We start from the raw sequence: 25,099 nt of genomic DNA, 5'->3' as shown, positions 1-25,099 counted from the left end.
GAATTTTTGATATAAAAGAGGATATTTCATTTGGAACCCAAACGGATGCTCTTTGTTTAGTTTTTTTTGCTGGTCATCTGAATTCTTAACTTTACTTCATCTGCAAGAAAAAAGATAATTGAGCCGCTTTCTCCTCAAGACAAAGAAGAAATACAAGAACAAAAACGAAACGATTCTGCAACATGCCCGAAACATTTGTAGATTGCAGAAACAACCTTGGCAGGCCTTCTGTATGTTCCTTGACGCAGTAGCATTTTAATTTTAATTTTAAAAGCTGTACTGTACTTTAGAGTAGAAGCAAAACTTGGCCTTGATCGATTGGTAAAAGTTTAAAATTTCCTTATATGACCATTGTTTTGGTTCTCTGCCACCATTGTTGTTCAAGTATATAAGCCTAGTGTCTGCCAAGCAGTCATCATAGGTTTTTTTTTTCTCTTTCTATTGTATAGGCTATAGGGTTGCTCGAGATCTGAGGATTGTTTTCTACTTGGGTTAGTTAGAGGTCGTAACAAAGGTCCTGGGTTTTTGTAGGGTTCGTTCAAAGTACTGGTACTAGTTTTTATATCTGTCTATACGGCAAAGTCAGATTAAATTATGCTACAAAGGGACTTGTAGTCTCCAAAAAGAATAACAGTAAGGGACCCAGTCCTTGCCAGCATCATTAATTTTTAAAAAACGAAAGGAATGCAGAATATTTAAATTCTTTTCATGTTTGCAAGCAAGGGTACAGTCTAACCTGGACCATTTTCTCTGTCATGGAATTTATATAGATAGTTTCATTTTCTAAGCTTGTTCCCGAATATTTTGACAGGGGATATCTACCCCCTCCTGCACCAAGAATAAAGACTGGAGATTTTCTTTTCTTTTTCTAATGCTTAAACTGTGTTTAATTGTTTCATTACTGAGGCAAAGCATATTTTGCTTACTTATAATGCCTTAATTTTTTTGTTGGCTTTAATCTAAAATCACTCTCACTGTAAGTTTTGACCACTAAAAAACGCAAAAGTAAGACTACCCCCTCCCTTTATGCTCATACAGGCTAATTAATTTGTGAGTACTAACAATATTCTTTTAAAAGTATATTATATGATACATCTGACAGGATGTTTGACATGTCATACTATTATCAATTTCTGCTGAGGTCATCGTTGGTTGATATAAATTTTCAGACAATTTTGGAAAAGACGATTTTCAGGCTTGAGTAGACCTTAAATTCTCAGTCAATTAACTGAAATCAGTCAATTTGTGAAATTGAAATGTTAGAAAAAGGAAAGAACTAAGAAAGAACTGAAGAAAGAAAGAATTTGTGAGACTTAGTCGCAACATAGTTGGGAATGTTCCAGAATGCCATGCATAGCCCATGGGTCGTTTATATGGTAGATATATTGCTACGGTTAAATGATGCTTTTTAGAATTGTCAAATCTTAACACATCCCAGTGTATTTTTACAAAGCCTTCGTGAAATTATTTTTTTGCTTTCCAACCTGTCATGATCCCAAAGATAGCCAACTTTAACTGAAGTCGCAGAGCGATAAATTTCACTGTTTCATCTCAGCCAAAATTGACCACATTTACATGGTGGAAATTAAAATTATGAAAAAGTAAAATGTGAACGCCGGAAGTACGTTATGTAGACTCTTTCTTCAAATCGAAAGTTACACGATTGCTACTATAACTTAATAGAACTAAAACATCTTCAAGATTGGGTACCTACGTATCACATGGTCCAACAATTTGCCTATAGTTATCAGCTCCGTGTTTGTTTTTTGAATATCTGCGTTATATTGGCATCGTTCCACTCTTCAGGAACTTCACCTTGATCCAAGGAGACTTGGCAGTTGAGGAATGTTTAGATGAAAGCCAGTCCACAGATCATTAGGAAACGTTTTTAGAAATTTTGCTGATAGGCCATCTGGTTCAGAGGCCTTAATTTCATTGAGATTTCTCATATATATGCATCATATGTGATTTGCTCTATTGGGTTTACTTTTTTTCCAATGAGTTTCCCATCGACTTTGGTTTATGATTCAGGGAATACTGATGAAAATTGTTCATTAGAGATATTTGCCTTTCTTACCGGGTCTTGGGCTAGCTTTTGATTTTTTTCTTTCTGAGGAGCTATTCCCTTGTTTTCTTTGTTTTTTAATTTTAATCTAAGATCAGAGATGTTTGCTTTTTTCCCCGTGTCTTCATCAATAATTTTAATTCCCTCTGTATAGCCCTCTCGACGCTGACGCTGGCCTCTTGCAGTTCGTTCAATATCTCGAGTTGTCTTTTTCTTTTCTCAAGATGAATTTGGTTTCTGCATTTGTCCAAGGTTTATTATTTATTATAGTAGTTTTTTGGTACATTTTTTCTTGTTAAGAGAAGGTTGTTCTTTACATAATTCCAAAGGGAGTTAAATACATATTTTGTGTTTTTGAAGAAGAAAGCTACTGAAATTTTTAACTTCATTTTTTCTTAGATGCACTGTCAGCCTTTTTTGGTATTTAGAATAATCGTTATAAAGTAGATGATATAGGATAAAATTAAAACACTCATTCAATCACCTTAGCTTTAATGATTAGATATGTCACAGCATATTTTCTGTTCTTTTGCTTTAAAATACTTTTTAAAAAATTGTTCTTTGTTTTTTATTTGTATACAAACGATCTTAGTCAGTAGTGACAACAATCCATTCATTTTTGTTCTCGATACAGGCATTAATTTGAACTTAAATTTTATAAGTCAATCTTAAGATTTAATTATTAGGTGAACCCAGCTTAATATTATAAAGATTGGTCTAATTTTATCATGCTCGTAAGTGTAACCAAACTCTCTAGTCCAACTCTCTCTTCTAACCATCCTTTCTACTTCCTGTCAAAATGAAAATGTGTCATAAGCACGGCTACCTGTGAAATTTCAAAATTCGTAATTTCCAAGGGAAAAAAAAAATCACTTTAAATAGCTTTAGAAATAAACAATTTGCTCTCTGCATGATCCAGAAATGCTTCAACATTCTGAATATGGGTTGTAAGGAACTAAAGTTCACATTTCAACAAGATTTATTGAGTCAAAGAGACCAGTCCAGCTCTGTAGCTGGAGCCAAAAATTCGTATTTTTACGAATTTTCGTAGCACTAGGCAGGTCTGGTCATAAGTAACTGCGAATCCACTAGCCCTGTTATAATGTACTGCAACAGACTTTTTAAAAATCATTCTTTATGTTTCTCCTTCACCTAATTACATAATAGTCTAATCTTACTTAAACTTAAATTTCTCTTTTTTAAAAATGATCTTCTTTTTTTACCTGTCTCCTAGTTTTTTAACAATTTTTTTTCTTAGTCCAGCATTGTTATTCCATAAATACCGAGATACCATTGTATATACCCCCGGTAATACCGACAAATAGAATTGGGGATGTACAACAGTTTGAACACATACACACACACACACACACACACACACTCTCTCTCTCTCTCTCTCTCTCTCTCCATACCTCCTTCCCTTTTTTACTTTCTCTCTCTCTCTCTCTCTCTCTCTCTCTCTCTCTCTCTCTCTCTCTCTCTCTCTCTCTCTCTCTCTCTCTCTCTCTCTCTCTCCTAGTTTTTTAACAATTTTTTTTTCTTAGTCCAGCATTGTTATTCCATAAATACCGAGATACCATTGTATATACCCGGTCATACCGACAAATAGAATTGGGGATGTACAACAGTCTGAACACACACACATACACACACACACACACACGACACACACTCTCTCTCTCTCTCTCTCTCTCTCTCTCTCTCTCTCTCTCTCTCTCTCTCTCTCTCTCTCTCTCCATACCTCCTTCCCTTTTTTACCCTCTCTCTCTCTCTCTATCTCTCTCTCTCTCTCTCTCTCTCTCTCTCTCTCCATACCTCCTTCCCTTTTTACTTTCTCTCTCTCTCTCTCTCTCTCTCTCTCTCTCCCGCTCTCTCCCATTTTATCTCTCTATATCTCCTAATTTTTACTCTCTCTCTCTCTCACACTTTTTGTTCCTCTTCTCTAATTTTCTCTCTCTCTCTCTCTCTCTCCCTCCCTCTCTCTCTCCCTCACTCTCTTTCTCACTCTCTTTCTCTCTCTCTCTCTCTCTCTCTCTCTCTCTCTCTCTCTCTCTCTCTCTCTGTTTCTCTCTTTCTTGAGTTTGGCATCCTTTCCAACTTGGGAATTCATGAATGTCTATAATATATTATGTATTCAATGGAATAGAATGTGGCTTATATATATGGTTAAATATCACTCTTGAGCCAGTCTTGAGCTTAAGGGATGTGCTGACATTTGCGGTGGCATTACATTAATGATCAATTGTGAACCACCCAGTACCTATCTGTATGACTTACTCAGCCTAGTGTACATAATTGTATAGCGTATCATCCACCATAGCCTGACCTTGGTGATGCGCCTGTAGCATATATGTAGTTAAATCAGAGGCCTGCGTCTGCTGTATGCTCACAAAACGACTTAGTTTCATTTTGACCAGAAAATGTATATTATAAGGAGAGAGAAATTAAGCAAGATGATGTTACGTAAAGATTTTGTCAAGCAAAGTGACAAAAGTTTAGAGACTCAAATGGGGAAAATGTTGAGGATGGTGTTTTTTTTAAATATTTGGAATAGTTTAGTAAAATGTGAACACTTCATGTGTACTTTATCACAGTAAATCGAACCATGTACATTTTAGGTTGACTTGTATTTGAATAATTTCACGTGTGGAACTGATGTGACTTTGGGCTATAATATAGAATTTTTGCACAGGATTGGACTATATCATGAATGATTTTGTCTTATTTTACGCGAACTTCAAGAATTGCGAAGTGATGTAAATTACTGCAAAATAAAACCTTTTTCGGTTAAGCTACTTTTTATCTACACAATGGCCACGGTACCCATAATGTTATAAATTGTAAAAGAAGAGTCGTTGTACCCTACTTTGACAGATTTTCTTGAGTGTGTTGGGTTGGCCATAAAATTAACCTTCTAGTGGGCAAAACATATCTTTCTTTTTGGATAATGTAATATTAATTTTTGCTTTCATCTGGTCGACAAGAGACATTCAAGCATATCTACCATATAAACAAATGGGGGCCATCTATAATCTTTTTTCCAGGTGCCCGAACCGTAGGTCACATCTGTGCCCTTCTAATCAAACAGACTACTTTAAAAGAGCAAACGCCAAAAAATAGCATCAAATTCTGATAGGTTGGTTTTGGAAAACTCCTTGATGACGTGTAACGCAACACATTATGAATGAGGGATATCAACATCCCAGCGACATATTTAATTGAAGGGGGAAAGGGTAGGATAACATTCACATTTAATTGAATCACCCTGTAATTATAATATTATCGATTCGTGCAATCTTATCTCTTCACCTCTCATTGTCATCAGTGGCTTGAGGTGGCGATACCAGTTGTGTTCTATTGCTGTTCATAATTTATTTTCATTAAAATGTTGTTTTTCTTCTTCTTATTTTTAATGAAGATTGTAATATCGCTTTACAGGGCGTCATGTCTTGTCCTACATATTAAGAATTGTGTTGGCTAGGGTCCCATTGTAAAGCGCTTTGAGGAATTTTAGTGGAGATTGCTCTATATATTATAGACATAATCATGTTTGTTTTGACCAATGATAGAACATCGTGCATTGTGATAAGTACATTTATATAGCACATTTCCACGAATTTACCTTGCTCAATGAATGCGTTTCACGATGTTTTATCTATTCTCCCATTAAACCATGTGGAACCAAATTTAAATTTCATACTGTGCAAGCCGCCCATTGGGTGTCCTTTTTGTACTAACCCTCTTATATTATCCATCACTGCTTAGAGCCAGGTACTTATCAACACCTGAGCCTAATGGGGTAATAGTGCGTTAAAGTACCTTACCTAAATACGCTAGATCCAGACCAGAATTTTCCATGACCACTGCCACAACTTATTCATTTAAAAAAATTATAAAACGATTTTACTTCTTTAGTTTAAAAACGTTTAATTAAAAGAAAATGTATTTTTGACGCACATTTTCAACGGAGAATACAAAATAACCAGAGACATGGATTTCCATCCTTTCCCCCTTGGTAATCACCTCCAAACACACACATATTACAAAGGCGTTGGGATAGGCAATGCGTTGTTACATCCAAACACACACACACACACACACACACACATACACACACATGACAAAGGCATAGGCAATACCCGACGTTTATTCATTTGTTAAGTCTTACAATCCAAATTGTTACAGTGGAAATACCTTCAAACCAATGCTAAATATTGTCCATTACAACAACATTAAATCTAGTCCATAATTTTTGCGTTCGGTTATCAGACCTACAAATTTTTACACTCTGGCAATACTCTAAACCATCAGCTTTTTATTAAATTTTAAAATGGCGATCGGTTCCCACATGTCTATTGATTTACTATAGAAATCCTCAGTAACAAATTAGGGAGCTGGCACTGGTGTTAGATAAAAACCTTAAAACGTTTTTAATTCCACCTTTTCAGATTATCTTACTCCAATACCTGCACCTTAATTTGTTACTATGATATTTTTTTTTTTTTAAAAAGGAGCTACTCATGTCTTCGTTTCATCGACATCCAATATCCTCTATAGATGTCGCTGATTCGTTCTCGTCCGTTCAATGTTTGTTTATTATGATATATTATACAAAGCGATGGTTCGCAGGGGAAACGCGCCCCTTTATGAAGGAAAAATAAGCATCAAGCAAGTCGCAATCGGGTGACCTCTGTGATGTAATTGTAGCATGTCTGACCGGTAATCCGGAGATCTGAGATTCGAACCCCAGTCGAGGCAAGTTAATTTTTGAGATATTTTTCTTTTCCTTGCATTTTCTTTCTGCCTTGACTTAACATTGTTCTATACACACGTTTTTCAGATCTTTATAGAAACCTACAGAACAGATCGTGCGCGGGCACGTGTTTGTCCTAGTCCTTCTGCTGACGCTGTTATTGTAATGATTCCGACTGGCGTTGTAACTTATAATTGGGGGGCTGGGGGGGGGGGGGGTGAGATAATGGTTGTGGAATGTGTGTCGTATTATGATAATTGTCCATTGATAAATCTCGATTGTAATTATTGTTATTATAACACCAACCACAATTTTGAGAAAACCTGGTGTATTATATATCAGTTATTCATGAGTCATTGACAGATCGGTATCTTGTATTATTGTATCAACTCATCCTATCCCGCAGACGAGAGAGAGAGAGAGAGAGAGAGAGAGAGAGAGAGAGAGAGAGAGAGAGAGAGAGAGAGAGAGAGATAGAGAGAGAGAGAGAGAGATAGAGAGAGAGAGAGAGAAAGAGAGAGAGAGAGAGAGAGATAGAAGGGCCTCCCCCTCGTTGTTACCACTCCACCGATTATCTCAACACATCTGAGAAAATTGATTGTATCCGTCACACATTGTGAGGGTATGCTTATGTAAAACTCTCCAGTTATGCCCACCAGCAGATGAATCGTAAACACACACACACACCCAACTATGTGTGACATTAAAGATTTGTAGTATGATGGAGAGAATTTATAAGTGAGAACTAATCACCCGTCTGGAAAGTGCGGAGTGACGTCAACTTCATTCATTTATAACACTCATTGTAACGAGCAGAGAAAATGACTTATGACAGGCTGTGTAAAATATACTTTTACCCGGTGAGCCTGGGTTCGATTTGTAGACTTCGTACACTGATAAAAAAACAACAAACCACATCACAACACAAGGCGACGATCACCAAAAGAAAGTGAATCGTGTGTTGTCGTATTCAATTAACCAGTAGATTTTTGACTAATCAAAACGGAGGATTTGCGACACACCCTCAACCCTCTGAGACAAATCTAGCTAGTTGTTTACAAAAAATAGAATTGACTTCACTCTGCTCTTTGTTATTGTTTTTCGACCGCTTTTTGTGTGATTAGTTCTCAATAGATTAGCTCAATCAGACTATAACCGTTAAAAATTACACATAGCTTTCTCTGATATTACGATTAACCACTCATGTAGAACTAGTGTGTATTTTATTTAAACGCATACCATCAATGGTAATGCCATGTAGCATTAACTGCCATTGTTTATATTAGGACGACTGTCCGAATGACGTGGTTATATTCCCTTTTAATAGGTGTATATAGTACAACCAATGGGATCATTTGTTTTCCTTGATCACTACTAACAACTCACAAGGCGGTGCACTGATCAAAATAGGACGTCATAATAAAAGTCCTATTGTCAGGCTGTAAATTAAAGGCTACGGTCTGGGTGGGGTTCCTACCTCCCATAGCGGGCAGGGAGGTACTTGCTGTGTCTTTTACTTTTATCCCCTGTTATCTGTTTTCCAATTGCTTTCTGTCTTTGTCTTGGAATGAGATTGCTTGGTTTTGTCCTGACCTTGGTCGGAGTCCTTGGCTGAGAGGGAAACAGTCGAATGTATAGTTATAGTTTTGGGAGATGATATTTTTTTCCTTGTAAATCATCTCTCTGTTGTTATGCATTGTATTATGTTTAGTTTACACATTATATTATATGATTGGTAAACATTTGAGTGTATTCCTCTTAGTTGGGACCTGTGCTTGTGTCTGGATGAGACTTTTAGTGATCTCAAACTAAGTACTTTGATAGTGTGCTTTTGAAATCTACACCTGTTTCTTTTTTGAACCAATTCCCCTTTGTCTTCCCTTTTTCTCGGATGCTTTATTGTAATTCTATAACTTTTTACTATCCCATTTTCTTTCTTTTTACTGGCGCTGATATAACCTTAATGTGTTGCAAGCGCCGTAAAACCCTTAAAAACAAACAAACAAAAGGCTACGGTTCTACGGCTATTTGTATGACTTCTTGAAATATGTAAATGCGTTGAGTTTCTTTGTATTCGATGCTGTTCCACCCCCCCCCCCCCCCCCCCCCCCCTCACAAACACGATGACGTTTTAGCGTCGGATAGAATTCTCTTTAATTAAGAAGGGGAAAACGTTGGCTACCTCTTGTCCCCTTGTTCCGGAATGATACAATTCGGTTACATCTGAGTTCCGCCTTTTTTTTTTGGTTTCATTTTTCGCTGGGGTCAGATAGATTAATCACTTTGTGAGAGATGATATTTTTATTTATTTATTTGTTTGTATACTTGTAACATGCTGGTGCATTGCTACTGAATATCTTAAAGGCTATGAAGGAAATATTATAGAAAGAAATATATGTACATATTGACTTGCTACCAATATGAACAAAATTTTCAATCGAATTGACATAATGTAATGAGAATGCCTGTTTTATTACACGAATTTCGCTCATGTAAATAGGAAGATGTAGTCTGTGTCCTCGACGGCAGGATTACATGATTAAGGGTACACTCTTACTATGTTGATCTGAGAAAATAAAAATGTATACTCATCGAAAGATGACAATACGAGTATTGAACGTAGCTATCTCATAGCTCGTACTATACAAACACAGCCGATTGGGGGGGGGGGGGGGGATGCATGGGGCTAGGTGTCACAATGCCATTCCGTCTTTGTGTATCAAAATCTTTTGTTAAATAGAAACTGTAGGACATATTGTTTCGAGTGACAGGTAAGTCCCGACCCGTCTTCCAAGTTTATGGGCAAGAAATTTCAATTTCATGCTTTGTGAAAGTGATGAAAATGTATCCACCAAACAGGTGGAGTTAAGTGATTTGAAAAACAAATACTAAAAACATGTACAATCCAATTTTTCCATGTCGAACATCTTTTAAAAAATACGAAGTTTTTGGAATTGGCATTAACCACCCAATTGGCAATCCCGAGCCGATCATCTACTATCGCTTTCCGCAAATTTTGTAACTGAAGGAAAACTACGAACTTGTATCATAGGTCTAAATTCGAATAATATAAGATTGAGTTAATAATACATTGTTAGATAAGGATTTGTTAAATATCACCAATTATTATTTTTTGATGATACCTATTCTTCATCTTTATTGTCCTCAAAATAAAGGCAATTTGTTAAGTGGTTGGTGCTATTACGTCAATGTCAGTTGGCTTTTTAAATATCATCAATATTAGTGCTTATTTTTTAACCCATTTGAGTTTGTCCCTCCTGGTGGAGATCCTGTACCAATATCAGTGTGGACCGTTTTCAAAGACTATTTTAATCTTGGACCTACTTCTGGTATTTGAACTTGTCCATTTTGTCTAACAATGGTCTATATAATTTTACCATGCGCTCGAGTCATGGACATTGGTCACATCGATCAAATATGCTCAAAATGACCCACAAACTAAAAAAAAAAAATATTTTTTCAATTCTCGAAATATTCATCATCACAATAGATCATTTTGTTCAACTTGACGTTATCTTTCTAAAGTACTTACTTGCCTGTCAACCGAAACAGCCAGCCCCATAGATCCTGAACATCACTCAAAAATTTAACACAGGCATTCTTTGGGGTCACGATGTAATCCCCTCATCGCTCTGCTAAAGTATTGTGATAAATACTCACAGACTGTGGGGTTGATTGCTTCGGATGACAAGCAAGTACCTTAGATGGCTATGAGCTTGAACCGTGGGTATGTTTACAACTTTCAAACAAAGCTGCGTAATTACATTTTTTAAGAAATATCCAATCGTTGTACAAATCAAGTGATCGATGGCTCGGTTGGACGAAAACTTCAGTATTTCACCTACCATTGTCTTTGATTTAGATGCTTCAAATTATTCGAACTTTTATCCTTCTCCTTGCTTTTAGTTGGTACGCTGTATTAAATCGCTACCTCATCCAACCCCTCCCCCCCTCCTCCCCTCTCTCTCTCTCTCTCTTCTCTCCCTCTCCCCTCCCCACCCCCTTCTCTCCTCTCTCCCTCTCCTTCTCCCTCTCTCTCTCTCTCCTCCTCTCCTCTCTCTCTCTCTCCCCTCTCTCTCTCTCTCTCTCCTCTCTCTCTCTCTCTCTCTCTCTCCCTCTCTCTCTCTCTCTCCCCCCCCCCTTTCCCCTCGGGCAATGCTAACGATAGACAAACACACAGACGTGATATCTAGTCATAACAACCTATTGAACAATACCATTGATGTCTAATCCACAAGGAATGATTGTGTTATTACAATCCAATATGCCCGTATATTATATTTATATAATTGTGTTCGTATGTAGATTTCAACCCACCTTCCCCTTCTCCCCATTTTAAACAGCAGCTGTGTACGTAACGAGGGTGGGATAACATAACAAAGATACGTATTATGTTATAGATTTTCACGATTAGCCATCGAAAAGATTGTCGATATTTGGTGGGTGGAGAGAGAGATTGAGAGAGAGAGAGAGAGAGTGAGAGAGAGAGAGAGAGAGAGAGAGAGAGAGAGAGAGAGAGAGAGAGAGAGAGAGAGAGAGAGATTAGTCCATTTTTTATGGCGTCACTCAACTCTTTGTTATTGATTGTTGTTTCTAGACAGCCATTTTGGTGATTGTTCTTACCAAATTATATCAATCAAAATTATAAACGCGTAAGTTAACACATAGTTTTGTGTATTGGTACGTTTTATCCGGCTCATGGGGTTGTGAGTGTTTTAGCTCAGATGATATTGCTGTCTGTTGTTGTTATTGTTGTCTATGGTGGCCGAGGCAATGTTATTCCTTTTGTTTCTTCCCTCTGCCCCTCATGTCATCGTTGTAAATGTCAGAGATAAACAACAACTTGTCACGTCTGCTGCCATAGACCGTCGCGTGTTGTTGTCTTCTTAACATCACCTTTACATTGTGTATATTGTCAAAGTCCGTGTTTGGGGCATATTGAGATGCGTTAAAGTAAAATACTCACAACACACACACTCTCTCTCTCTCTCACACACACACACACACACACACATATAGAATATATCCGCCAGATGAAACCTACAAACACTAAGAATTATGTGTAACATAGTCTGATTGACATATTTCAGTGAGAACTAATCACCTAACTGGCGGTCTAAATACATAGCTGAGTGACGTCAACTTAATTCGTTTTACTGACTTTCTCACATTGAGGTGATATAAATAAGTCTATCCCATAGCCAACTTTTTAACACGAAAAATTCAGCTTCGCAGATCCTGAGCATCACTCAAAATTTTCACAAAGGTTTCCGAAAGTCAGTCCACGGGACTTCCAGCGAATAAGTAACACGTCGAGTCATAATGTGGCATAACTATTTTAGTAACAGGATGTATAGGCGATTATGATTGCAGGGCGTAAAAGAGCTGGGATGGATGATCATCATTGACGACCAGCAGTTATTTAGGCTGGAAAATACGATGCCATCACTCTGAAACCAGAAGTTGCACAAGGTATGCATCCATTCCTCCGGAAGACTAGTTTTCACACTTCCAGTGAGATTGGAACCAGTATTTTGACGTCACACTATTTCTCACTATTCCTCTCACCATTGTCAAAATAGTTTGATGAATACTTGCAAACTCTGGGGCCAACTGATTTTGCTGCTTGGCATGTTCTAAAGGTTTCCATGGCCTATCCATGTACTCGTATTATTACGAAAATGCATTTGTCATCGATTATGTCCTTTTTGTCGTATCATCTCATAACTTTCGTTAACTTGGATATATAGCGTGCCACTTCCTTAGGAAGTACGTCCAATACAGAAACAAACGATCCCATTGCTTTCCCTATTGAACCCACTATTCACTTTCTTTTTTTGTGGTTCTGGCCTTGTGTTGTGACGTCATCTTTAGGCAGTGCCAGGCTAGGAGTGTACGAAGCCTTTGGTCCAATAAGACAGAAAAGTGGTGACCTCACACCTACTTTTCTGGTTCCAAAATAATTGGAAATCTGTTTATAACCAATCCTTCGGGGGACTAATAATGAATAGAGCTACATAATGAATCATAATTTGGTATAAATATTTTAGTATAGGCAGATTCTTAGGACGCGAAAGAGCGAGGATGGATGAGCTTTATTTATGACAAGAATGTACTTAGACTAGAAAACACGATGCGATCACTCAGAAACCAGAAGATCAATTTCACAAGGTATCTATCCAGTCTTCCGGAAGAGTAGTTTTACATTTCCAATGAGATCTGAATCAGTTTTTTGACATTACACTTTTGTTCCCTTTCAATGAAATCGATAATGTCGTGCATGTAAACAGTGTTTCAAACGGCATGGTGATTTCTGAAGAGGGGGGTGAAAACAAACAGCAAAACAATTCAATATAGCAACAAAATAAACATAACAGAACAAAAACAAAGGAAACAACCAATCACAACAGTGACCCAATCTCAGATGGTGGAATTTTGTAATTATTACTAAGTCATTAATCACGGGCACAAACGGCTTTTACTCAATAACATCGAACTCTGAAATTATGATATATAGGTCAAGGTCGGGTCCGGCCCTGTCTTTCTCTTCTGAGCCCTGAATGTCAACTTTTGTTGTCTCTTCCACTATGCGGGTTTCTGATTTCTCTTTCTGATTCTAGTCTTTGTCTTTGAATGGGACCACATACTATTAAGTTTTGCCATGGGTTTGGCTGCGATTCTTCGCCTAGAGTCAAGAGCGTAAAAAAAAAAAGTGACGGGGATCACGTATTTTCTTTAAGGCGTGTCTGTTTATTACTGTAATTCTGTATCATGTAAGATTTGCTTGTGTTTGGTTAACATTTGAGCGAATCTAATTTTAAATGTTTATTTTTGCTCTCGCTCCCTTGTCTGTCTCATGGTTGTACCTCACGAGAGTTTCAAAGGAGAAACTTGGAAAGTTTTCTATTGATCTCTTCATTATTAATTATGTCCTTGTCGGGACTACTACAGTCGGAGCCGCTTAATCGGAACAGCGATTCCTTTTCCTTTTTCGATATGCATTTTCTTTGTCCAGGTTTTATTAATTGAAAAATAAAAGATTTATTAAAAAAAAAAAATGCTCTAAAATCGTTCTAATAAACCGGTAGACATTTTTATAGCAGTAATTTTGTCATTCACAGATTGTTCTGATGGAATAGCAATCCAATTACCTACTTCGACTTTATAACGCTTATTTTGTAACCATTTGTGTGTTCTAGTGGAGAACCCGCAATATTTATGGAGAACCATAGGCTATAAGAACAGGCACTCATGTATTTTAATTATTTTACTACTGTATTGTGGAAATTAACATAAGTCGAGACGAATCGTTTGACCCATCAGCTTTGATCGGTCCGGAGGGGCGGCCAAATTTTGGCGATTCCCATTGCCAAAGTTGAAATTAATGACCGAGCATTACGCTCCAGTAGATTCTCTTGATTTTCATTTGAGTTAACGGGTAATAGAATTACCTTTAATTTAAGAAAGGTTGGCAAGTTTTTTGTATATCAATCTGTTACAAATAGTTTTATAATTTTTAGATTTGCTAGTATTTTTGTACTTGATGAAAAAAAAATTAACATTGGCTATACGGAATAATGTTGGCCCCCAACCGTATTTTTTAAAAAAATAAGAAGGAAAAAAAAGATGGCCGGGATCCTGTTGCGGTGTCAGCGTTCGACTTGAGGGGACTTTTCTCAACGGTATGGTTTTTGCTTCGTATCGGAAAAGTATAGAGTTCGAATCTACCGGCCGGGCTGTGTGGCCTTGAGCAAGTCATCTCGCGCTAGCCAAGAACGATGGTGCCAGGCTTATTTATAGAAAGAGAAGAAATAAATTGCGTCGGGTTTGCTAAGAGAATTCCACTAACTTCCCGTTGAGAAACGTATAGAATATAATATCTCTACTATTGTACTCTAGTTACTGCACTTCGTTTGTCTTGGATACATTCATGAAATGATTAAACCCTACGTTCCAGTCATAAACCTGAGATCAAAGTTGATAATTACATTCCCGTGAAGTCAAAAATGACTCGAAAATCGGCGAACATGCGTTTGAATATTCGGCATCCCTTATCTGGAACTACCTTCCAATATGTATCAGAGGCAGTAATGATGCAGAATTTTTAAAGCGTCTTGAAGCGTAACACTATAATTATATTGGTATATTTTATGCTGTATAATTGAATGAGTGTATGTGTGAGTGACTGATGTTACGTTACTGTTAAAAGCACCATGAGCTTGTTAAGATACAGGGTGGGGCGCTATATAAAATCCATTTATTATTATTATTATTATTATTATTATTATTATTATTATTATTATTATTATTATTATTATTATTATTATTATTATTATTATTATTATTATTATTAATATTATCTACTACCACCACCACCACCACTACTACTACTGCTACTACTACTACTACTACTACTACTACTACTACTTCTACTGCTACTTCTACTACTACTACTGCTGCTGCTGCTGATGATGATGATGATGATGATGATGATGATGATGGTGATAATGTAGAATAAATTATACTCGCAATGAAAGTCAAACGTCAAAAAGGACTGAGTATTACGACCTAGCAGATTTTCTTCGTACTGATTTGAATCTACGGATGATGGAATTAGTCAGAAATAAAAAAAAAATAAAAAATAAAAATAAACGTTTTGTAAGTTAATCGTATATCAGTCTGAACTTTTAAAAATAATTTTTAGATTTGCCAGTTATTATGTGCCCGATGATAATTATTGTACATTGACTGTTCGGAACAATGTAAACAGTGTTGTCGGGGCACGGTTGGGGTGAAATGACCCATATTATATACAAGCATGCCTATTCATTTTCTATTGTGTTAGACCTTACAAGAGGTGGGTGATGTCAATGAGACCAGACGATAAGTAGAACAATACGGTACACTAACTCCCTCAGTATGCATCTCATGCTCTGCCAGCGACGTTTGCGATGGCTTGGTCACGTACACAGGATGGACAATGGACGCATACCCAAAGACATCATGTACGGTGAACTAGCTTCTGGACGGCGACCAACTGGCCGTCCAGCTCTGCGCTTCTATGATGTCTGCAAACGAGACATGAAATTGACAGGCATCGACTCAAACACCTGGGAGTCGCTTGCTGACGACCGCAGTGGCTGGAGATATGCGGTGATGGAGGGAGTGAAGAGAGGTGAGGAGAGGAGAAAGACGAAGTTTAAGGAGAGGAGAGCAAGGAGGAAAGAGAGGCAGCAGATCCAAATACCAAACGCACAGTCAAACTATGTGTGCAACAACTGCGGTAGAGACTGCCATGCAAGGATTGGTCTGCTGAGTCACACCCGTCGTTGCTCTCAACAAGACTGATGAGACTAAAGTCATACAGGGCGCAAACCATCGTCTCTCGAGACGGAAGGATGCCTACTACGGTACACTAGTATAGGTATTGATAGACGCCATCGATTATATCCAGGGAAGTGAGCAAAAAACACTATGGCGTTTTTCACACCTTAAAACTTGAGTTTAAGTCAAGATTACAAACAGCTTAGGAGGGATGGAGTCGGGAAAAGATTGAGAAATAGTGCATGCGCGTATATTTATGTGTGTGTGTGTGTGTGTGTGTGTGTGTGTGTGTGAGAGAGAGAGAGAGAGAGTGGGGTGGGGTGGGGGGGGGGGGGGGCTTAGATAGAGAGTAGATGGACTAGCGAATGGATGGGCGGACGGACGAGCGTGGGTGGACGGACGGGTGGATGAATGTATGGATAGATGTATGGACGGACGAGTAAATGGACTGATTGATTGATTGATTGGCAATGAGAGAGAGAGAGAGAGAGAGAGAGAGAGAGAGAGAGAGAGAGAGAGAGAGAGAGAGAGAGAGAGAGAGAGAGAGAGAGAGAGAGAGAGATTAATAGTCTGTTATTTACCAATAACACATACGCGCGCGCTCACACATACACAAACACAAATCCCATAAAGATAAGAGTTCTGTCCTCCTCCCCTCATTTGAATGCCAGAGCGATTTGAGTCCTGAGAGCGTACATGATTTATTCAGACTTTAAATTAATTAATTAATTGATTGATTGTTTGTTTCTTGTCGAATCGTCTTTCTATCTTTAACAATTCGTCTCAGTGCTTTCTCAACCCTACTTTCCCGACACCTTGCTGGCCGGACAAAAGCAAGTGTATGAATAATTGACACCAATCTCTTGTCCGCCCAGGTCACGATGCCGGTGGACGGGCGGGTCTGTTTTTTTAACAGCGATCGTTGTTGTTACCAACTCTATAATATTTGCATCGTTTGGGCATTGTGAAAATTTGAAAAGCATTTTGAGAGTTTTAAAATGTTTGACAGACTTTGTCGTGACCAGCAAATAAAAAGTTAGGTTGACGGAACGGGCTAAGTTGCAGAGTATATTCTGTTCGGTTTAAGCTTATTTTATTATTAACGCTCGAATCATCAATCTTAGAGTATCCATTCACATCACTCACAGCTCATGGTATAGATAGATCGAAATAGATGTCACTCAGCTCTTTGTTATTTTTTTTTCGCCAGCCATTTTTATGGGTAGTCCTCACTAAATGGTATTAGTCAGACTATAACCGTTTAAGGTTACACGTTGTTTTGTTTGGTACGTTATGGATTTTTTTAGACAAGCGCCTAGCATCAATAGAATGAATGAAATTGACGTCATTCAGCTCGTGGCTATTACTTTAAGACTGCTAAATAGAAAGAGAAACACCCCCAATCCCCCCCCCCCCCGCCTTCCAGAGAACCCCCGCTCCCCCCCCCCCCCAAAAAAAAAACAAAAAAAAAAAAAACAAAAAAAAACAAAACAAAAACAAACATACGCCAAAGACAAAAAAAAAAAAAACAACAACCCAAAACAAAACAAACAAAAAAACCCACATGAACAAAACAAAAAAACAAACAAAACAAAGTAAAGCCAGTGAATGAATGAATATATAAATAAAATAAACATGACGACAATTCTAACAAGGTTAATCTTTTTTGTCATCATTGGCCCATCGATCCCCCCCTCCTCATCCTTGGGGAGCCGTGAGAAGGAACCAGTCGTTGATTGCATTGAAGTGTAAAGGTCTGTGCTAATTCCGACATCACAAGGAAATTTAGGTAGGCACGAGGAAGACAAATAGTCAGACCTCCATTGGTTTTACAGACCTGTCTCCTAATACGAATATACGTACATTTACACAATTTTGGCTCCAAATTCAGAACTTTATGAGCATCTGTAAGTCATTAAAACTTACTGAAGATGAACGTTGGTGCCAGACTACATAATTTTAAGAGTTTTGAAATGTCATTTAATCATTGTGTAATTAAATTGTTGAGTTTTAAAGTTAACTCTAATCACTGCGATTTTTTATCTTCCTAAAAATTACGAATTTTTAAATTTTCAAGATGGCAGCTCGGGTTTTAGGTAGTCCAAAAGTAGAAGGACCTTTTTCAGGAATTGACTCAGATGTGACCACCGCCTGAAACTTGTACATATTATGCCAGAGTAAACTTGACGCTGGGAATTACATTTGTAGTAAAAATATATGATGGTGGGGTGGGATAGAAAAATAATCTCTACCGCACCCGGGATCGATCTCGGTCTCTTTGCGTATGAAGCGAGTGCTCTACCAACTGAGCTATCGGCTACCCCAATACCTCTCTTTTTAAGGCAAAAATCCCGTGCGATTGAGCGCACGGATCAGTGGCGCCAGCACGTCGTCAGTCCCGTCCTGTGTAAAAATCCCAACGATGTTGTGAGTATTTTACCTGAACGCATGGCATAAATAAGCACACCCATCATCACGTAGCCAGAGAGGGCTCTCTGGCGCAGTGAAGACTTGGCATCTGTCAATCACATGACATGCACAAAATCAACGGATATATGTTGTTGAAATCGGCGCACGGGATTTGCGCCCCCCCCCCCCCCCCCCCCCAGTTATTTGGTCATACATTTTGGGATTTTGCTACGATTTGCTTCAGACGTCGTGTCTGTCCCCAGATCTTCTCCGGTAAGAATCTCGACGTGTATGGCCCCTCTTCAAGCCCATAAATGCGTTTGGTTATTGTTCAGATTGTAAATTTAGAGATTTTCGACTATCCCATTTTCTTCCTTTTTACTTACTGCCGAAATGACTTAAAAGTATCGAAAGCGCCCATAAAACTCTTTAAAATAAACAATATCAGATTGAGGTGATTGTTCGCATTGGGACTGAAGGAGGTGTTCATGGCATTGGTTGCCGAGACGTGCTGGTTAAGGGGCATTGAAGCATGTCATTGGTCGGATGGGAAACAGTGACAAACAATGATAAAGGGTGGCAATAGTGGGAGGAAGGCGCTGTGTGATTCTCATATTGAGTGAATTCGTTTACTACCTGTTTTAGTCTCAGAATTAAAAAAAAAAAAATGATAATACGAGTCTACTCATTTAGGACTGTTATCTCTCTGTGTGGCTTATTGCTGTGAGTTTTGTTCTCTCTTAGAAACCATCAAGCCTGTTCAAGTGCTGTTTCCATGCGTGTTGCCCTCAAAATAGTGTTCATCGTGTTTGACAAACCCAAGGGACGCAATCGTCGACAAACGCATTTCCTTGATATTCACCCTTTTTCTTCCGCCTTCTCTGTTTTTCGGTCGCCGAGTCGGATTTTAGGCGATAACGATGTGTATGACCAATGGCTGATTTTCCTGATGGACGATCATTATTGCCCCGTACTGCTTCATGTTATGGATGTGATGATATTGATATCACTTTATTGCCATGGCAACTGGGATCACTCACTGGATTGTTACGTCGTTGATTGACCGATGGTCACCGTGTCCTTTTAATTAAACTAATGAAGGGAATGTTACATATGTATTATGGTCTTTGTTGTGTCAGTTATTCCACGATTGAGCCTCAGCAATACACTCTCGACCCTTAGGTATGGGGGCTAAGGGCCGTAGCAGAGACTTCGAAAAAGGCAAAATGATTTTAATAGCAGCATATCTCGATCAGGCCTTGTCAAGTCCGTAAAGATCCTCTCGTTCATGTTTATTTGTAATGCAACTTTAATTTGGCTTGGGCTTTCTCAGCTTCTAGCTTCAGTGGGTGATTGCGTCTCATTAAATTCTCCATTAATAGATAGAACGAAGCTGACGTCACTCACCTCTTTGTTATTGTTTTTTTAACCAGTCTTTTTATGAGGAGTTCTCACTAAATTAATCAATCAGACTATAAACTCTCAAGGTTACACATAGTGTATGTAGTATCCGGCCGGTGGATGTTATGAGCTTTTTTGGATAAGCGCAATACATCAATACTCAAATGTTGTGTTTACTGACTTTACATTGCATATGCATGGAACTCCTCTTTCTTTTTGTGGTGGTCGCTTTCTGTTTGGGTGGTTTTTTTTTTTTTATTGGGGTATTTTTGTTTTTGTTTTGGTCAATGTCGCACAATGAGTTTACGAAGGCAACGATTTGATCCTGCAGCAAGGCTAACACATCCTGCAGCCACCCACACGATGGCCTTGTCAAGCTCACTTGGCCTCTCCGAACAGTTAAAAACGGAATCAGAGTTTATCCCTGTGTTTATGATGGCGAATGCAGGTCACCATTTTAAAAAAAATAGAGAAACCACTGTTTCCGGCCAGGCACTATTTACACCAGAGTGTGGTGAAAGAATGTGAGTTAATGGCCTCTTCTAAAGAATCAACTTTGGGATGCCGACAGCTGTACTCGGAGAAGGGACCAGCAGGTCGGAAGGCGAGTGTCATGCCAACAGGCCACTTGTGTTATATGCAGGTTACCTTATCAAGTTTTTGATACTTGGCACAGCGGAATGGATTTTGCTTCTTTCTGTATCATCGAGCAAGTCACCGAGGCCCAGTTCATTTTTGCAGCGTTGACCTGCAGCTAACGCCTCGTTATTACAGACATCCTTTGAATTAGATATTTATTTATTTTTTAAAATTTAGTCTTATCACAAAGTATTTTCCGTTGGCTCTCTCAACGAACTCACACTCCGTCATTTAGCATGCAGCAGCTAACCTTTACTGTTGACATAAGCCTGTCTGGCCCATACCACCGTTTGACTGATCTTATGTCAATATACGGAGAACGCCCCATGTATCTGGTTGGACAGACTGCGTGTCCTGTGACTTGGCCGACAATCTGCTGCTTACTATCGCTATTATAATGTTTGTTTTGTATGTTTGTTTTGTATGACTTGGTCCTACTTAACTGGATTAGTGTTTGACACACTCACACGCACGCACACACGCACTCGCGCGCACACACACACACACGGACACACACACACACACACACACACACACACACATAATATATATATATATATATATATATATATATATATATATATATATATATATATATATAGTAAATAGGCAGTTAAATGAGTCATGTATTTGGGAGAAAAAAAAGGACGACGCTGTTATTTCGCCAGGTACTCATGTTACACCCATAGATATGAATATGACTAAATGGCCAACGAAGAGGAATTTCCCGTGGGTCGATCAGCTGTAATTATTACTGTGTCATACCGGAAGTAACTCTTTTCGTTTGATGAATAGGAAGATCGGGCTGTCAATACATTCTTTTTGCCTGATGATTAGTTATGCGAGGCACTATCTTTCGCTATTTCCCCCTTCTCGATTCAAAATTAATCGACTTTTTCAAGAGAAAATTTCTGATATCGCCCCACACTAATATAAAAGAAATTGAGCTTTAGATAGCGCAATATCCACTAATTGTGCTCAAAGCGCTTTACAAGGGGTCCCTGGTCAACAGCAACATTTAACATGTAGGACGGGACATGACGCCTGATTGGCAATATTACAATATTTCGGAGAAAGACAACGCTGTGAACGGCCAGGTACTCATTTTACACCTGAGTACGGTGAGAGAATGTGAGTAAAGAGCCTTTTCCAAGGACTCTACTATGCGCCGAGCGCGATGCTCGAACCCAGGACTTCCGATACCACTAGACCACATAGCCGCACAATGTAAAAACAAGCCGGAAGTAACTTCGGAACTGTTGACTGTAAACAGCTTGCTTTTATTTGCCAGAACATAAATACTTGTTATTTCGAAACAAACAAACAAAAAATTTCGTGACACTTATTATTTGGAAAAATCATACATATCATACATAAGGATCTGTATAAGTTTGAAATGAAGCTTTTAAAATTGACTTGCTTAAAAGTGCAGTAAAAGGGGCCCGGTCCACCCGTCCACATGTATCTTTGAATCTAGTTTTAAACTAATTTAGCATTTATAAGGGAAAAGTAGTGTGGATTTTATAACCCTAAAGTTAACCATTATCATTGAGATAAAGATTTATATCATAGCAACTCTTATGATTGCAAAAATCGCAAAGACTTCCGGGAGTATTTTATAGGGAATGAGATTAGCGGAAGAGAAGCGTCCCTTGATTGGACGTCACCTTACAGAGAGAACGTCAATTTGGTTTTTCGCATGCGTCTCTCTCGTCCTCGCTTTCGGTGAAGTGTCTCAAGCCGCTTTCACCGGAAGCTAGGACGAGAGACGCATGCGCACAACCAACATGACGTTCTTTCTTTTATAACTTTTTCGCCGGTGACGTCCAATCAAGGGACGCTACTCTTCCGCTAATCTCATTCCTATAGAGAATTAAGAGGTATCTAAGGTAAATACTTGAGATTTAGACCCAGTAATCGATTAAAATGGAAATGGCTCTCCGCATGGCGGAAGTCATCGTATTTTAACAAACGAAACGAGGACCACGCTCACTTTCCTTTAAGATCAATGGTTACACCCAAGTATGGGAGAGAAAGTGAGCTAGAAGAGCCTTTTTCCACGTTTGTGGTCTCGTGGAATGACACCTCAGCACTTGTTTATTTTTTAAACTGTTGAGTCCTTGGAAAAGTCTCTTTGCACACATCTTCTCAACACACTAGGGCGTAAAATGACTTCTTGGTAGGTATGTCCTGATCATCACACCCCGTCTTGCGCGTTTCATGCTGCTATTGGCTTGAGAACCTTCTAAAGCGTATTGACTATTTTTCAGTGGATACTAAGCTGATAGAAGCTGTGGACTGTGAATAAACTATGTACAAAAATGAATAAAACAGCTTTTAAAAAGTACAAAATACCAAACACGGAGCGTTTCAGTTAATAACAACATACGTTAATACTTCGCGCGCGTATTATCCAGATAGGAACGCCACACGTGCGGCTATGTGGTCTTGTGGTATGACACTCACTTTCTGTAGGAAGGTCCTAGCTTCGAGCCTCGCTCGGCGCATAGTTGAGTTCTTAGAAAAGGCTCTTTATTTACATTCTCACACTGTACTCCGGTGTTAAATGAGTACCTGTCCGTTAACAGCCTTGTCTCTGTCGGAATAAAATTGTAATACCGCCTAACAGACGTCTTGATTCGTTCTACATGTTACGTGTTCCAGTTGGTCATGAACCCTTTGTAAAGCGCTTTATAAATTCTCAAGTTTTTTAGTCTTCCAATTAAGTTTTTTTTTTTTTGAAGTTGTCCTATTATTCATTTTTGTGCGTTACAATAATTTAATTTTTGGTTTATCTCAAGCGCATGCAAATTAGATTTTAGGATTTGTCAGGGTGGGTGGGTGGGTGGATAGGTAGGTAGGTAGATGTGTATGTATGTATGTATGTATGTATGTATGTATGTATGTATGTATGTATGTATGTATGTATGTATGTATGTATGTATGTATGTATGTATGTGTGTGTGTGTATGTGTTTGTGTGAGTTTGAGGAAATGTGTCCACGCATTTATGGTGTGTATGTTAATGTAGGAATAGACGTCTACACTATGCGTTTGTGACGGAATCCATATGGCCATGGCTGTTTGACGCGTGGATATAATGGTTATTATCACGTATTAAAGGTAATGAAAGGAGAAAGTAGAGAGAGAGAGAGAGAGAGAGAGAGAGAGAGAGAGAGAGAGAGAGAGAGAGAGAGAGAGAGAGAGAGAGAGAGAGATAGATAGATAGAGAGAGAGAGAGAGAGAGAGAGAGAGAGAGAGAGGAGGGGAGAGGGTGCACACACACACACACACAGAGAGAGAGAGAGAGAGAGAGAGAGAGAGAGAGAGAGAGAGAGATAATGAAAAAAAAAAAACAGTGAAAGGGGTAGGGGTAGGGAGGAATCCCGATAGCTCAGTAGAGCACTCACTACAAACAGAAAGGGACCGATATCGATCCCAAGTGCTGCCGAGATATTTTATTTTCCTTTCTTTCTACACTTTTCCGATCCACATAACCGCGATAAGCAGCTTGGTCTGTTAGATCTTGCGGAAAGTACTTTGCAATGGGTAGCACCTATCTAAAGGTTAGCAAGCAAATGTCTGTTTAATGCAGTTGAAAGTAGAATAAACTCCCGCTTCATGGTTTCTTGATTCTTAAGGACTAATTTTTAACATGAAAAAAAACAAACCCAAACCCATTCTCCTTCCCCCCCAAAAAAAAAACAAACAAAAAAAAAACAAAAAATAATAAAAAAAATAAAAAATAAACCAACAAAAAAAAAAAAACCCCAACAAAACAACATACAAACTCATACAAACAAACAAACCCCAATCTTATTTTAAAAAAACAGAAACAAAGCAAATAAAAAAATCAAATACAAAATAATACTGAAACACAAACGGCACACGTTAGCAAAACACAAAACTCTGGAATAGAATTAAAATTACGTGAGCTAAAATGCAACCTTCTCAGCGCCTCTCTCTCTCTCTCTCTCTCTCTCTCTCTCTCTCTCTATCTTATATATATATATATATATATATAGAGAGAGAGAGAGAGAGAGAGAGAGAGAGAGATATATACAATTTATATATATATGAGTGCTGGTGGGTACTCGTAGGTACGAAAGTGCTCGATAATGATGGTTAGAGCTAATATAGAATATAAATTGTCACTCATATGTTTTGTGGCCGAGACGAATCGTCTCGGCCACAAAAAATGTGAGTGACAATTTATTTTATTATATTATATATATATATATATATATATATATATATATATATATAATATATATATATATATATATATATTATATAATGCTGATTGGATTGATTTCTTTTTAACTATGGTCCCAGGTCATCACATTACAATATTATTATGTATCCAATGTTTTCCCCAGGCCCAGAGTGACGACGATGACAACGATGAGGTGGCAGTTACCGTGGACAGCAATGGCTTCAACTTCATGGAGGAGTTCTTTGAGCAGGTGGACGAGATACGAGAGATGA

The 25,099-nt window shown here is 38.3% G+C and overlaps 1 protein-coding gene across 2 annotated transcripts in view; it reads left to right on the top strand.

Annotated features, from left to right (window-relative positions):
- The window catches only part of LOC144968650 (syntaxin), a 70,358-nt gene that overhangs the window by 5,860 nt on the left and 39,399 nt on the right, over window positions 1–25,099 (top strand). For both annotated transcript variants that reach the window (XM_078907201.1, XM_078907202.1), the window contains exon 2: window positions 24,991–25,099. This exon is cut by the window's right edge and continues 78 nt beyond it. In XM_078907201.1, the coding sequence (XP_078763327.1) occupies window positions 24,991–25,099 (109 nt within the window). The remainder of the gene's footprint in view (window positions 1–24,990) is intronic.

The sequence above is a fragment of the Berghia stephanieae genome, chromosome 3 (genome assembly GCF_034508935.2).
Source record: "Berghia stephanieae isolate SIO BIC M18660-M18661 chromosome 3, UCSD_Bste_1.3, whole genome shotgun sequence".
Taxonomy (NCBI): Eukaryota; Metazoa; Mollusca; class Gastropoda; order Nudibranchia; family Aeolidiidae; genus Berghia; species Berghia stephanieae.
Note: the sequence above shows the minus strand (reverse complement) of the source record. Positions and strands in the feature narration are given on the sequence as shown.